Source organism: Coregonus lavaretus, assembly GCF_964263955.1.
Source record: "Coregonus lavaretus genome assembly, chromosome: 36".
Lineage (NCBI taxonomy): Eukaryota > Metazoa > Chordata > Actinopteri > Salmoniformes > Salmonidae > Coregonus > Coregonus lavaretus.
In genome coordinates, this window is record NC_140023.1 from 22,982,937 (window position 1) to 22,998,562 (window position 15,626).

General features: G+C 41.9%; 1 protein-coding gene across 2 annotated transcripts; it reads right to left on the minus strand.

Moving 5' to 3' along the window:
- Positions 1-45: 45 nt before the first annotated feature.
- Positions 46-14,126, minus strand: LOC311110866 (opsin-3-like). 2 transcript variants are annotated; one of them, XM_084153466.1, is made up of 5 exons: positions 13,940-14,089; positions 13,678-13,737; positions 9,296-9,615; positions 2,086-2,337; positions 46-1,442 (listed from the first exon to the last, which is right to left on the minus strand). In XM_084153466.1, exons 3-5 carry the CDS (start codon positions 9,599-9,601, stop codon positions 1,173-1,175), a joined length of 828 nt encoding a protein of 275 aa, XP_084009592.1. In that variant the 5' UTR covers positions 9,602-9,615; positions 13,678-13,737; positions 13,940-14,089; the 3' UTR covers positions 46-1,172. The 2 variants fall into 2 exon arrangements, with proteins under 2 accessions (XP_084009592.1, XP_084009591.1); XM_084153465.1 differs by having other exon boundaries at positions 13,678-14,126.
- Positions 14,127-15,626: the final 1,500 nt, after the last annotated feature.

The following is a 15,626-nucleotide window of genomic DNA, read 5'->3' on the forward strand; positions in this document are numbered from 1 at the left end:
CTGGAACAGGAGTAGAGAAATATAATGTATTTCTTTCAGCATCTTGAGAGAAATAAACGTACAATTTATTTCAGGGACATACTGTAAAGGCTGAGAGTATTTCATGTTCAACCACATAAAATATGCATCCAAAATCGGTCAAACTGATGTCATTTGGAAATGTTGCACAGAAAATCTCCATGGTCCCTTGCTCCATGAGAGAAGCAGAAATGAAAGAGAAAACTTTACAGACATCAACTATATTGTTGATGATGCATTGATCATTCTATCAGTTTATGACATTATTCTGGTGAGCAAGGCTTTATTTAGTATTCTAGACGAGCATCAAGTAATGACAGATGACAACCTGCATGTATCTAATTATAGACAAGTTGACAAACAAATAGCCTACCAAATGTTGGAAAATATAAGCAGAATTAAGTGCGTGCACACATATAGGAGGTCCCTGTACCGGGAAGAATTTAAATCTACTTTCACCCCTGAATATAGGATATATTTCTTGTACCTGGATGTGACAAAGGTGGAGAGAGTGTTGTGCAGAATGTGCTGCTGCAATATTGTAAGGCATTTCCTCATAAGTTCATTCAGCACAATAAAGCTGCCAACCAGGGAAATAGTAATAATCAACATCACTTTCTCTTCCTCAGCCAATTACTGGTCCATTAACACTGCTGACCTCCGGTATGACACAGGGGGTACTGTTTAAAAACACCCAGCTCAGCATGAGACTTTGTCAAAGGCTGGCAGACACAATTACAGAGGTGCCATTGAAAACAACAGTGTTCGAGCCAAGAGAAATAGGCCACAAACTCACAGCTACATCATTCGGTTACCATAACTGATGGATAGATGGTAGAATGGAGTGTTTAAGAGCGTTCACGGTGATACAGTCTGCATACAGTACATTGAACACTTCAAGGGTTTGTTCCTTCTGAGGCACAGTGAAAGAGGGTTGGGAAAAAGTCTCTACAGTTTATAGCGATGGATCTTAAAAAAGGCTAAAATGAGAACCAGTAGTCTTGTGTCAGAAAGGTGTTTTGGAACTTCTGGATTCTGTGTTTCATGAGAGGAAGTCCTGAGGTATACAGAGGAACAGGTGATATGAGGTGATTAGTCAGTTCCCATGGTGACCTGGGTGTAGCATGATGTACTACAGTACCCATAATGCTCTGTCACAGCGGCCGCACCTGGATGCCCTCTGACGACATACCGCCGCTCTTGGAGGTGGTGTCCAGGTGTTGCACGTCATTGCTGGCGATGATGAAGACGATGGAGGAGGAGCTGAAGGTCACCCTCTTCTTTGGTCGTTCCCCGCCCCCTCGGTGGGACATGACGATTGGGCGGATAGGCCGCTCGATGCTCCGGGCCAGGGGGCGGTCCTTGATGCTGCGCTGAATCCACGAGTGCCGGGAGCACAGCAGCTGCAGCAAGCAGTGCCGGAACTGCCAGAGGGACAGGAGGAGGAGAAGAAAGAGAGAGAGGAACTCAGTCAGGGTCTCAATTTAATGTTGAGACTTAGAAGAGTAGAATACACAAGGTGCAATTTCAAAATGTGGTTGTGCACAAGCAGTTTTCCTCTTGTTATGTCAGTCACTGACAGTCACTCAATTAGCCTATGTCAGCTAAACATTTTTATATTGCTAGGTAAGTTAGTCTAGCCAACTATCTAAACCTTGTAGTAATCCTGGCCAAATTACTGACTGGCACGCAGGGTACGTGCCCAGGGGCCCTGACCTCCAGGGGGCCCCATTGATTTTGTTAGTCACTCTCAACCAGATATCGTATGAACATGGGATAGGTCACGGCAAAATTTGTTTAATTGCAGGAAATTAGCTTTAAAACTGCAAAAAATGTCTCTCTACTGCCAAGAGGGGGGCAGCTTAAATGTTTTGCCCGGTAGGTGGGGGCACGCCTAACCAAATCTCGCTTAGGGCCCCCAAAAGGCTAGGGCCGGCCCTGATTCAGCTATTATGCTACAATGAGGTCTGAAAACAACAGACAAACCTTGATTTTGAAGTGTGGTTTTCCTTTAAATTTGGAAAAGGGCTTGTTTCAAAGCATTTCCTCTATCAGAGGTCCCCTCACCTTTCTGCTCATGAAGATGTAGATGAGAGGGTTATAGGCCGTGCTGGATTTAGCGAAGACGGAGGGGACGATGGCGATGGCGGGGGTGACCATGCTCTTCCTGCCAAAGGCTTCCATCATGGACACCACGGCATATGGTGTCCAGCACACCAGGAAACAGGAGATCATCAGCAAGAACATGATGGCCACCTTTTTCTCATAGCGCAGGATCTTAATGATCTGCAATGTCTGAAGGTCCTGGATGGAGCGGAGCTGTTGGGAATGACAATAGGAAAGAATCTCATCACTTACTAACATGGTCTCATTAGAATATGTCAACAAATTGGGACATACTGAATAACCATTGCAGTTATATGTCACTTCCACTGACATATTAGTTATAAACTGAGTATACAAAACATTAAGAACACCTGCTCTTTCCATGAAATAGAGCAGTGGTCAACAACCAGTGGTCAAGATCACTTTCACAGTCAAAAAGCAAGCCGAGATCTACCTCTCAGAATTTTTTTTAAACATTACTTGTAACATTAACGTAATAAAAACTGTTCTGTAGGAATTATGTACCACCCTGAATCCCACTGCTGGCTTGCCTTTGAAGCTAAGCAGGGTTGGTCCCTGGAAGGGAGACCAGATGCTGCTGGATGTGGTGTTGGAGGGCCAGTAGGAGGCACTCTTTCCTCTGGTCTGAAAATAATATACAGCAGCATTGCTCTGTGTAGGGTGCTGTCTTTTGGATGGGATGTTAAACGGGTGACCTGACTCTCTGTGGTCACTAAAGATCCCATGGCACTTATCGTAAGAGTAAGGGTTTTAACTCCAGTGTCCTGGCTAAATTCTCAATCTTTAGGTCGGAAAGTCAGAGCTCTAGAAAGATGCCAGAGTTTCTGAGTTGGATGACCGTTCAAAACAATTTTTCCCAGTCAGATGTAGTTGTTTTTACGAGTTCCCAGTTGTCTTGAACGCACTTAAGTTGTAAGTTGGATATTTTCGAGTTCCCAGTTGTTTTGAACACAACATTAGTCTCAGCGGAGGGAGAGAGCAGCAGAGGGACCGCCTCTCACAGTCCCTGCTCTCTCCTTCCTTTCCGCCAGTGAGACTGACCAGAGAGAGGGGACATCGTCTTCCATCTGATGGTGAAACTCGAGTCGCACCACATCTGCCTCAGTCATGCACAAATTCATGTTGTTCCTATGACCAGAGAATGTGAAATATTCCTCGATATTAAAGTAGACACGACGAGCTGCTAATAATAATACAAACGCAGGGCTATTGATACACTTGGCTCCTCATTCATTCCAGCTGCAGCGCAAGTGGAAGTAAGGAATAGCACGTTTTATGTTTTGTAATAGTGTTGAATAAAAACTGTGTTGACAGTTTGAATAAAAACTGTGTTGACAGTGTTTAATTAAAACTGTGTTGACAGTGTTGAACTCACTCATAAAAACAGTAGCTCTTTGCTGTATTTTTTGACAGTCTCTCTGTGGTCATGGTTTTAAAAGTTATTAAATCTTATGTAGGCTAGAATCAAACTTTGCTGTGGCAGGGGTCGTGGAAGCTCTGTAGGCACGATGATTTGACAGAGCAGACAGGGTGATAGAAAGAGCACAGTGATAAACAGAGCAGACAGGGAGAGCAGAGATTACTGAGTCACCACTAACGGTCTGAATGGCAATGGTCAGAAAATGTCTAAGATTGTCTATAGAATGTTGTAATATACTGTAGAATACTATAGTAGATACTACAGTGTTAGCTGCAAATAGGCACTGTAGTAAATACTACAGTAATGTCCGCAAAAACACTAAAGTTTTTTAACTACAGTATTTAATTTGCCTATACCCTGCCCATTCCCCTCCCCCATGTCGCAATTTGTGCCACCCATAAGTGAGAAATCTACACGCCAAGTATAGACCATATATTGTGCTCCCTACAGATTTTAGACCTGTGCGTAATCCTCTCTGCCTGCTCCTGTTGTAAGATGGAAACACAAACAACATCCTCAACCAACTACCCACAATCACAAAGCACCACACCCTCCCAGTTTCCATCCCCTATGTTGTTTCATTTCTAATAAAGATATAAAATCCCTAAAATGTAGGCTACTTCCTCATTTCGACATTGTTTGGTCGAGTTTGCTTTGTTTGTCATGCGTCCTTGTTGATTGTAAGAACCAACCTACCTTTAATGTATGCCTTTTATTTAAATGAATCATGCAGATATCTGTTGATTTAGGCTGTCATTGTTTGCATTTTCCGGTCAGCTTTTTAGCTTGCCAATTGCTTTGATTTTGATGTAGGTATTGGAAGTCGGCCTTGTTGTTACTTAATAGTTTATATTTGTGTCTTTGTTGTGTATACTGTATTGTCTTACCGGTATGTAGGCCTAGGCATACTCCTGGCTGCACAATGAATTTCCCAATAACGTTTCATCTGAACTGAATATCTGAGTCTCAGGTGGGCATTACAGAACATTGACCTTTGGTTATGTATCAGCCCATGGGCATAGTGCATCTGTGCAGTGATAGACAGAGCAGACAGGGAGAGCAGAGATTACTTAGTCACCGCTAACGGTCTGATTGGCAATGGTCAGAACATTTCTAAACGGATTGAAACTGCTCTATCGAAAAAGACAGTATTTAGTCTTGTTAGACCAATTAAACAAGTCAGTCATTCAGTCACTCACTCACTCCTTACTACCCTATATAATTGATCAGTATGATTAGTTAATCAATTATTGACCACTGACTGACTTGGCCCCACTTTCTGACATTGATAGTCATGGAAACTTCTATTGGGGCATAATTTATGAAGAGTTCTCACATAACAGTCTTTTAAAGCTCGCCAAAGTTTTTCTCTTGTGAAGGATACAATCCTCCAGAGCTTTGCATATTTGGAAACCTCTCTTTGACGGTCTTAAGAAGCCCAGTAGTAATCAGCATTCTCTAAGACTGCAGTTCACTGAGGTTTCCCTATAATGGTGAGTCAGAGGTTCATGCTGAGTTTCTCAGGGGTTCTCAGAGCACCCTCAACAAACATGGGCAGGGGAAGGGCAGAGCTTCAGTGGTTGAGGGAAGCCTTGATGCCCTGGGGACCTGGGGCTGTGCAGAAAGTAATTACTTACGTCCTTAAAGGTTGTAAATACTTAAAGAAGCAAAGACAGGCACAGTGGAGGCAGCGGTGCCAAGCTGATGCACAGAAACCGGTAAACATCTGGGTCAATTGACTACACCCACATTAATTAATTTGACTTTATAGTAAACTGTAGTATACTGTAGAATACTATACTACACACTGTAGTATCCCTCTATCATGTGTAGTACTTACTATAGAATGTTGTAATATACTGTAGAATACTGTACTATAGTAAATACTAGAGTATTATCTGCAAAAACAGCACTGTAGTAAATACTACAGTAATGTTTCCAAAAACACTACAGTCCGCAAAAACACTTTTTTAACTACAGTATTTAATTGGCATATACCCTGCCCATTCCCCTCCCCATATCACAATATGTGCCACACATAAGTGAGAAATCTACACGCCAAGTATAGACCATATATTGTGCTCCCTACAGGTTTTAGACCTGTGCGTAATCCTCTCTGCCTGCTCCTGTTGTAAGATGGAAACACAAACACAAACAACATCCTCAACTAACTACCCACAATCACAAAGCACCACACCCTCCCAGTATCCTGAAGAGCAAGTTTACATCCCCTATTTTTTTCCCATCCCCATATCCTTACCCTAAACCGGGTCCGTATCCTATTCCCAACCCTAGCCCCTAAACCTTACCCTAAACTGGGTCCGTATCCTATTCCCAACCCTAGCCCCTAAACCTTACCCTAAACCGGGTCCGTATCCCGTACCCAACCCTACTCCCTAAACCTTACCCTAAACCGGGTCCGTATCCCGTACCCAACCCTACCCCCTAAACCTTAACCTAAACCGGGTCTGTATCCCGTACCCAACCCTACCCCCTAAAACTTACCCTAAACCGGGTCCGTATCCCGTACCCAACCCTACTCCCTAAACCTTACCCTAAACCGGGTCCGTATCCCGTACCCAACCCTACCCCCTAAACCTTACCCTAAACCGGGTCCGTATCCCGTACCCAACCCTACTCCCTAAATCTTACCCTAAACCGGGTCCGTATCCCGTACCCAACCCTACCCCCTAAACCTTACCCTAAACCGGGTCCGTATCCCGTACCCAACCCTACTCCCTAAATCTTACCCTAAACCGGGTCCGTATCCCGTACCCAACCCTACTCCCTAAATCTTACCCTAAACCGGGTCCGTATCCCGTACCCAATCCCTCCCTCCTCTTTTTATTTGTCTTCTTTATTTTTCTTCTTTACATTTAATTATCCAATAAAGTTTGTTTTAATTAAAATCAAGTACCAGAGGACAAAAGGACAACTCCAACACCCCTCCCCCTTTCCAAACCTCCCCCTCGACTGGATAGACACACTGAGAAGAGCGGTAGAACAAGGCAGGAGGCCCTGAGATATCCCTACAAGCCCCAAGTCTCTTTACTTACTTTACTACAGATTATAGAAAAGAGCAGAAGCTCTGAACAATCCGTTCAGACCCCAGTCTACCTACAGGTTATGGAAAATGTGCTCTTTTAGTATTTCTCCAGTAGGTTTCCTGAAGCAGAAAGCCTCCACTTCTATGTCAAAGATAATAAAACAAAAACACTATAGTAAATACTACAGTAATGTCACAAAAACATTACAATAAATACTACAGTATACTACAGTCTGCAAAAAACTACAGTAAATACTACAGTATACTACAATCTGCAAAAACACTACATTAATTACTATCGTATGTACTACAGTTATTTCACTACAGTATACCACAGTAAATACTACAGTATTCAATGTAGTGTTTTTGCTGACTTTAGTCTGCAAAAACACTATAGTGAATAGTACAGTAAAGTCTGCAAAAACACAACAGTGAATACTATAGTTTTTTTTCAGATTAGTTCATACACACACAAGCACGTACACACGCAAACGCACACACACACACACACACACACACACACACACACACAAGCATGCGCGCAAATGCACACACAGCTCCCCACACCATACTGTCCTCTCCATAGTAACCGTGCAGTCCACTGCTGAGTGAACCCACTTCAAACCCTATCATCCTCACAGGCAACCCTCTTTTATTACAGGGCAACAGGCTGCTGGCCAGGTGACAAGCTGATGAGATTAGTGAAACATGGCTGCTTACGGCTCGTGGTTAATGCTGGTTCTCATGCTACAGTCCATAACCATCACTGATTTATGTTAGCTACTAAGGACAATGAGCTTTAAAAATGCTCTCTACAGAACCAGCGTGGCAGAGTCTATGCAGGGTGGTAAAGTGGTACATCAGGATGATTTGAAGCACTTAAGAGTGAGGAAGGAGGAAGGAGGAATGGAGGAAATGTAGATACATTTTGGAAAGGTAGGTGAAAGATAAAAGGAAAAAGATCAAGTGGTGGTCATTCCGTGTGATAATGGAACAAAAATGTCCATTAAAGTTTGTACTTCGCTGAAATTTAGCGCAAAGAAAATGCAGGTTGGCATTTATTGTCATGAATCTTGCCCTGGAGGCAGCTCTGCAGAGTGGTCACAAGTTGGCACAGCCACAAAGTAATTACACTTTAAACCTAACTTTAACCTTAAACCTAACCTTAACCACAATGTTAACCGTAGCCTAACCCTAACCTTAAATTAAGACCAAAAAGCTCATTTTTGTTTTCATGAATTTTTAAGATATAGCAAATTATGACTTTGCAGCTGGCCCATCTAGTGGAAATCACTCAGTTCTGCCTCCAGGGCAAGAGTCATGACAATAAACATCAACCTGCATAGAAAATGTCCATAGAAGGAAAGGTTTTTCTGTATCCTGTATTAGGCATTCACTTCTATGATTAGTTTGGTTCAGTTCACTTCACTTTATTGACTTACTCTGGACTTTGTCTCATCTTGAGCTCTTTAAAGGCCCAGTGCAGTCAAAAACGTGATTTCCCTGTGTTTTATATGTATATCCACACTTAAGAGGTTAAGAATACTGTGAAATTGTGAAAATTATGATAATGCCCTTTTAGTGTAATAGCTGTTTGAAAATACTTTTGGCCTGCGTGGTGACATCACAAGGTGGTAAATTAGTTAAAGGTCCAACGCAGCCGTTTTTATCTCAATATCAAATAATTTCTGGGTAACAATTAAGTTCTTTACTGTGATTGTTTTCAATTAAAGTGGTCAAAAAGAAACAAAAATAACTTCTTAGCGAAGAGCAATTTCTCAAGCAAAACATTTTCTAAGACTATCTGGGAGTGGTCTGAGTGGGGAGAGGATAACTGAAAAATAGCTGTTATTGGCAGAGGTTTTTATTGGTTATTAACTAATTTAGTATAGAACAAGAAGGCCCGCACACTGTTAAAGCTCCCAACTCACCGCTTTATTGACAACGTTTCAATCCGAAACTGATCTTTGTCGACAAAGATCAGTTTCGGATTGAAACGTTGTCAATAAAGCAGTGAATTGGGAGCTTTAACAGTGTGCGGGCCTTCTTGTTCTATACTAATATTCTTTATTAGCCCAGCACCTATGTTTTTAAGAATGTGCGTATGACCACAAACTTTTCTATTAACTAATTTGCCACCTGGTTATGTCACCAGGCAGGCCAAAACTCCATCCCACCAAAACAGGCTGAAATTGCAGGCGGTCTTTTCAAACTGCTCTTACGTTAATAGTGCATTATCATCATTTCCACAATTTCACAGTATTATTTAAACCTCATAGTGTGGAAATACATATATACTGTACATATAACAAGGGAAATCTTGTTTTTGACTGCAGGGGGCCTTTAATAGACCAATAAGAAAGAGAGTTCCAAACCTGCCAATAACAGCTAGTTTTAAGTTTCCCCCTCCCCACTCAGACCACTACCAGACAGTCCTAGCAAAATTCTTGCTTGAGAAATTGGTCTTTGCTAAGAAACTATTTTAGTTTCCTTTTGCCCATTTTATTTGAAAACAATCACAGTAAAGTTCTTAATTGTTACCCAGAAATGCTTTGATGTTGAGGTAAAAATGGCTGCATTGGACTTTTACATTTAAAGATGATCAACACAAACCACACTGACATAAACACGAAGCAACAGAAGAAAATGGGAGGGAGAGACAGCAAGACAGTCCTTCTTCTTACCATTCGCACCGTGTAGAGAATGTTCCCATAGCAGTAAATCATAATGCCCACGGGGACAAAGAAGCAGGCCAGGAGAAAGAGGAGAATGAAGGAGGCATCGATAGGGTCCTTGGATGTCCAGTCCAGGGAGCAGCCTAACTGGTGGATCTCCAGGGTGTAGCGGTTCCACCCCAGAAGAGGAGCCCCTGTCCAGGCCAGGGAGTAGAGCCAGATGTGGGTGATGCACCTCCAGGCCCAGGGGAAGTCCACCACCTGAGCATAGACCACCCGGATATAGCGCTCGTATGCCAGAGCTGAAAGACTCATGATGGACACGATGCCTGGAAGGGAGGGAGATGGGTGATGATGCTGAGTAATGACTAGCGAATCTGGGTTATGCAATATTTATATGTAGGTCCTGATTATTACTGTCTGCAATTGGTTATTACACTGTTATTACAGTTATTACTCAGTCCTCATCAATATTTTCCCAATATATAATCAATAATCATAAATATCCTATTAGCAATGAATCATGATTTTCTTCACAAGAGAAATAATAGGAGAGGTGTCTTGTTGTTTGTGCATTTGATTCTGTCAACACACACAAACCCTTCATTTTGATCAAATCACACATTCTACCTTCAACAATCTCCAGAAAACACATTATGGTCACATTCAATTTCTCCATTGCAGAGCAATTACTTTTGCCAGACATTTGGCCCAATCAACACCAAGCGTTGCAGCACAGATGTGTTGCAATATAAGGGGAGCTGTTCGAGCACAGAGTGTTACTGCACACTATAACACAACTAATACATAACATGTCTGTACAGGTCAAACTGACAGGACCACACTGCATGAATACAATGGGTGTAACAGGTGCAGGATGTCCTGAGAGAGTCATCCAAATTTAGACTGTTGAAGAATGTCAGAGTTGTTTCACATGCTGTGGTAGATGAATATGGTATCAATATTCTGTGCCAGTCATCTCTTTCTGAGGGGCTTTAGTGTGCCTGTATGCTAATTATCATTAATTGTTATATTAACCAGCATCTTCAGTGTCTCTGTCTTGGTGCAGGCTGTTCTTCTGTTTTGGCTGTTTTGGCAATTTTTGTGCACTTCGAAAAGCCCTTCACATTTTATTGATCTGTTCAAAAGCAAACTTGGACTATAGTGAGGAGCAATGCGGACATCGAAGTCAAATGACCATGCTGTTTTATTCCCATGTGCTACAGTTACCCCCATCCATCCTACAAGAGTGAACTATTTGTTTTTGGAGGCAACAAATAACATCATTTTTTATATTTAAATAGTTTACAATATATGAAGACATTGGACAGATGAGAAAAGTCCCGCATATAATTATATCGGACAATATTGCACTTAGCCTACAGTAGGTTACATGTGCCTGAGAGAGAGATATGGGGAAAGAGGGAGAGAGACAGAGAGAGGGAGAGAGAGAAAGCGAGAGAGAGAGAGAGTGAGAGAGAGAGAGAGAGAGAGAGAGAGAGAGAGAGAGAGAGAGAGAGAGAGAGAGAGAGAGAGAGTGAGAGAAAGAGAGAGTGAGAGAGCGCAGAGGGCGTGAAGGTTGCACTAACAACCTCATTAGCAGACCTCTTCGTTAATAAGTGATGATTCCTTTAATAAATAGGGAAGAGACCGTTAAGTGATTGTGTCTCTCACTCGCCCTAAGCACCCAATGACGGTAATAACATAGATGAAATGGGTCGGAAAAAATAACCTGAACTGTATGGATAGCTATTTTATCATATATTCATTCCATTATCGATATAAAAAATGGAGAAAAAATAAATATCAATAATTCCCCATAGGATTCAATGGAGAAACAAGTCAAAATTAGGAAAGTGTTCTTAATGTTTTGTACACTCAGTGTAATAAGATGAATATTGTGGTGGCAACATCATGTTATGGGTATGCTTGTTACCGGCAGGGGCTAGGGAGTATTTTAGGATCAAAATAAATATGAAAGGAACAAAGGACAGGTAAAACGTTTTAGGAAAACCTGCCATAGTCTTCTGAAAACCTAACCCTGCCATAGTTTTATTTTCAGCAGAACAATTACACACATTCTAATGCCAAAGACACACAAGAATGGCTTTCCAAGAGGTGTTGAGTGTTCCTGAATGGTCTAGTAGTCTCAGTCCTGACCTAAATCTGCTTGTAAATCAGTGACAAGCATTGAATATTGTTGTCCATCAAGAATTCCCAACCAAATTTACTGAGCTTGAATAATTTGAATAATTAATGAATAATAAGGCCACAAAATGTGAAGACTCTGCAAGGGGTGTGTAGACTTTCACTAGCGACTGTACAGAGCATGCAAATGGTATCCCTCCCCCATGAAGGTCATTATCATATAATTGTTTATATTGACAAATCATTTCAAAATCATGGGCATTAATATGGAGTTGGTCCAAACACACCAAGACAGTTGTGAAGAGGGCACGACAAAGCCTATTCCCCCTCAGAAGACTGAAAAGATTTGGCATGGGTCCTCAGATCCTCAAAAATGTATACAGTTGCACCATCGAGAGCATCCTGACTGGTTGCATCACCGCCTGGTATGGCAACTGCTCGGCCTCCGACCGCAAGGCACTACAGAGGGTACTGCGTACGGCCCAGTACATCACAGGGGCCAAGCTTCCTGCCATCCAGGACCTCTATACCAGGCGGTGTCAGAGGAAGGCCCTAAAAATGGTCAAAGACTCCAGCCACCCTAGTCATAGACTGTTCTCTTTGCTACTGCACGGCAAGTGGTACCGGAGCGCCAAGTCTAGGTACAAAAGGCTTCTCAACAGCTTCTACCCCCAAGCCATAAGACTCCTGAACAGCTAATCATGGCTACCCGGACTATTTGCACTGCCCCCCCACCCCACCCCATCCCCCTCTTTTACGCTGCTGCTACTCTGTTTATTATTTATGCATAGTCACTTTAACTCTACCCACATGTACATATTACCTCAATTACCTTGACTAGCCGGTGCCCCCGCACATTGACTCTGTACCGGTACCCCCCTGTATATAGCCTCCCTACTGTTATTTTATTTTACTGCTGCTCTTTAGTTATTTGCTTTTATTTTTTTACTTAACACTTTTTTTATTTTACTTTTTAAAAAACTGCATTGTTGGTTAAGGGCTTGCAAGTAAGCATTTCACTGTAATGTCTACACCTGTTGTATTCGGCATATGTGGCTGCTCCAGAGTCCAATGGTGGCGAGCTTTACACCACTCCAGCGGACGCTTGGCATTGTGCATGGTGATCTTAGGCTTGTGTGTGGCTGCTCGACCATGGAAACCCATTTCATGAAGCTCCGGACGAACAGTTATTGTGCTGACGTTGCTTCCAGAGGCAGTTTGGAACTTGGTAGTGAGTGTTGCAACCGAGGACAGACAATTTGTACGTGCTACGCACTTCAGCATTCAGCGGTCCCGTTCGGTGAGCTTATGTGGCCTACCACTACGCAGCTGAGCCGTTGTTGCTCCTAGACGTTTCCACTTCACAATAACAGCAGTTACAGTTGACCGGGGCAGCTCTAGCAGGGCAGAAATTTGATGAACTGACTTGTTGGAAAGGTGACATCCTATGACGGTGCCACATTGAAAGTCACTGAGCTCTTCAGTAAGGCTATTCTACTGCCACTGTTTGTCTATGGAGATTGCATGGCTGTGTGCTCGATTTTATACACCTGTCAGCAACGTGTGTGGCTGAAATAGCCGAATCCACTAATTTGAAGTGGTGTTCACATACTTTTGAATGTATAGTGTAGTAAACACGCACTAAAGGCGCAATCAGCTATTTAAATCAACTGCTGGAATTGATACAAACATTATTGAGCCTACTTATGTCATAGTCTATCCATGAAATGGATATATGTACAATGATTACAGTATAGAAAACTAGCCACTTGTCAACAAAATATTCCATATTTTCCAGTGTGTAAAAGGGGCGCCAGACACAGATAGGGATAGAATTACACGGATATTTCCGAGGTTTCCTTGACACGAATCAGCTTCATCCCCATAGCGGCAATGGCATTCATAAACATCCACAACCATATAAAGACTGGTTTCATAAATAAATAGGGAGAAAGTGTGCTAAACAGCTAAACAGAATAAGATGGGTAGTAACTTTCTCGTGCAATAGACGAAATAGACTATAGGGATCACAGAGTTATGAAAATGTAATACCCCCAAAGACTCAACTTTGTTATCTGAAACATACAAACATGGAACACAAATTAAATGGAAAGGCTGCCACAAAACAAATATTGGATTAGGCCTATTAAAATACGTACAAATATTTTTTATTTTATATTTTATTTTAGATGAATGTGTGAATCTAGGTAAGACACCCAAAGCACAGAAGTTCATATACTGACCAAATAAACTGTTGCTGAATCCGTCCCAGACGCATGTTGCCGAGTTCCAGTCCCATCCGCCTTTGATGCACGAAACAAACGTAAAGTTAATTCCAATGACAGACACCAACAAGTCACTTATACTTATGTTTACTATTAACAAATTTGTGGGGGTCCGGAGTCTCTTGAATCTGTAGTACAGCATGATGACAATAATATTGTTGCAAAATCCGAAGAATCCGATTGTTCCGATAGCAAAAGCAAGGATTTTGTAAGTACCAACCGCAAATATATATTCTTCTGTATTTCTTTTAGTTCTAGTGAAATTCGCAGGATTCATTGCTTGAATAACATTGTGCTGTGCGCGCGTTGAGCTGTCTAGTGTGGTGAGGAGGGAAGATCTGCGTCGCAGTTGGATTACTGACGCTGCTCTAAACCAGTTAAACCTGCGACATCTCTTTGGAGAATTTAGGACTATGCTCCTGAGGATGGTTGGCTATCTCAAATGTATTTCTCGAGCAGTTAGATCCTCCGCAGTCGTCATCCGTCACGTGAATCAATTGACAGCCACTGTAGACCTACTGTACATCCTGACTGGTAAAGTTGTCACGCTTCGAACAGACCGACTGTGTTTTTAGCGTTTTGGTACACCAGAAGTACATTCATCTCCAATGGAACGCTGCGTTTGCCTTGCAGCATTGCGTTGAAAAAGCAGTTGCTGTGTGTTCTGTGTGGTGCATACGTTGGATTTATCGAATTTATGCATCAAATTGTATGCGTAGACTTGACAGAAAGTAGCAAAATGTGAATGTTGAATTTTTGTTGCACACATATCCAGTAAAATAAATGTGGGATTACATAATAAAAACAGCTTGACTGCAGAATTTCTTTACATTTTTTATTCATTCATTTGCCAAGTAGCATACATATTATTTATTCGATGACATCTAAAAAATAATTGTGAGAGCCCATAATATAATTCCCTCAAAAATGCATAGTTTTGGAGCGAAATGCACTAATAAATAGTCAAGATAGCAGAGAGTAGGCTCTTTCAACAATGAGACCAATGCTGAGGAAAGGTGCTTTTGATCGCGCCGGTGGAGAATGTATCCGAGAGTGCTTGGTCTCAGCCCCTCAAATGTCGATGCCTGCGTGAAGGCCACATGTGTTCTCCACAACAACCTGCGGAGGTCATTCCAGGAGCCGCTCCGGATGGAGATGGGCACGCCAAATGGTCACCTACCTGATGTCACCAGGGCAGGTGCCAACAACACCCCCAGATAGGCACTCCAGGTGAGGGAGAGCTGACAACCTACTTCTCATCGCCAGCAGGTGAAGTCCCATGGCAGCATGCCGTGGAGTGAAACATCTCTTTTAAGAGCCCCCTAACACAAAGGTTATTTTAAGAACCATCCACCGTCATCCATAAAATAGCATTTTTCCCCAGATTATTTCATGTCTCATTGTCTCTCTTCTTTTGGAAGTTATATTTAAGTGAAATTTGGGAGTAAAGACTACACCTTAACCCCTTCCCTCTCCCATTAACATCAGTATTATACACACCTGACATGGTACATCAGGTGAGCAGAAGCTCTTATTAAGGTTATAGGTTAGTATGATAACAATGGGAAAAGGTAACCTAGGGTCCATACAAATAGTACAGTTTACCATGATCTTCACTGGTCTGAGAAAATACAGGTAGAAAAAAAACTAATTAGGAAGAGAATGTGTTTTTACGTTCATCTTGTCTTAGATCTTAGATAAATTAAATTTAAATTAAATCTGCAAAGGTGTAGGGAAGAAATAAACAGATTAAGTCTAAATGAGATATTAATAAACAAATGAAACGGACTATGCAAACATTAGAATGTAATAAGTATTCAAGTACAGGAAAGAACATGACAGGTATGTGTGTTGTAAGAATGTTACAAAAAATAAAACAACAAAGATACTCATAAAGCCTAGAGATA

Bases quoted from the DNA above. Each gene is read 5' to 3' on its own strand.
- LOC311110866 (XM_084153465.1), bottom strand. From the start codon at position 13,996: ATGAATCCTGCGAATTTCACTAGAACTAAAAGAAATACAGAAGAATAT. The intron at 2,338-9,295 runs GTAAGAAGAAGG...CATTCCCAACAG, and splicing joins TTCTCTACACGGTGCGAATG to CTCCGCTCCATCCAGGACCT. The intron at 1,443-2,085 runs GTGAGGGGACCT...TCCCTCTGGCAG, and splicing joins ACATCTTCATGAGCAGAAAG to TTCCGGCACTGCTTGCTGCA.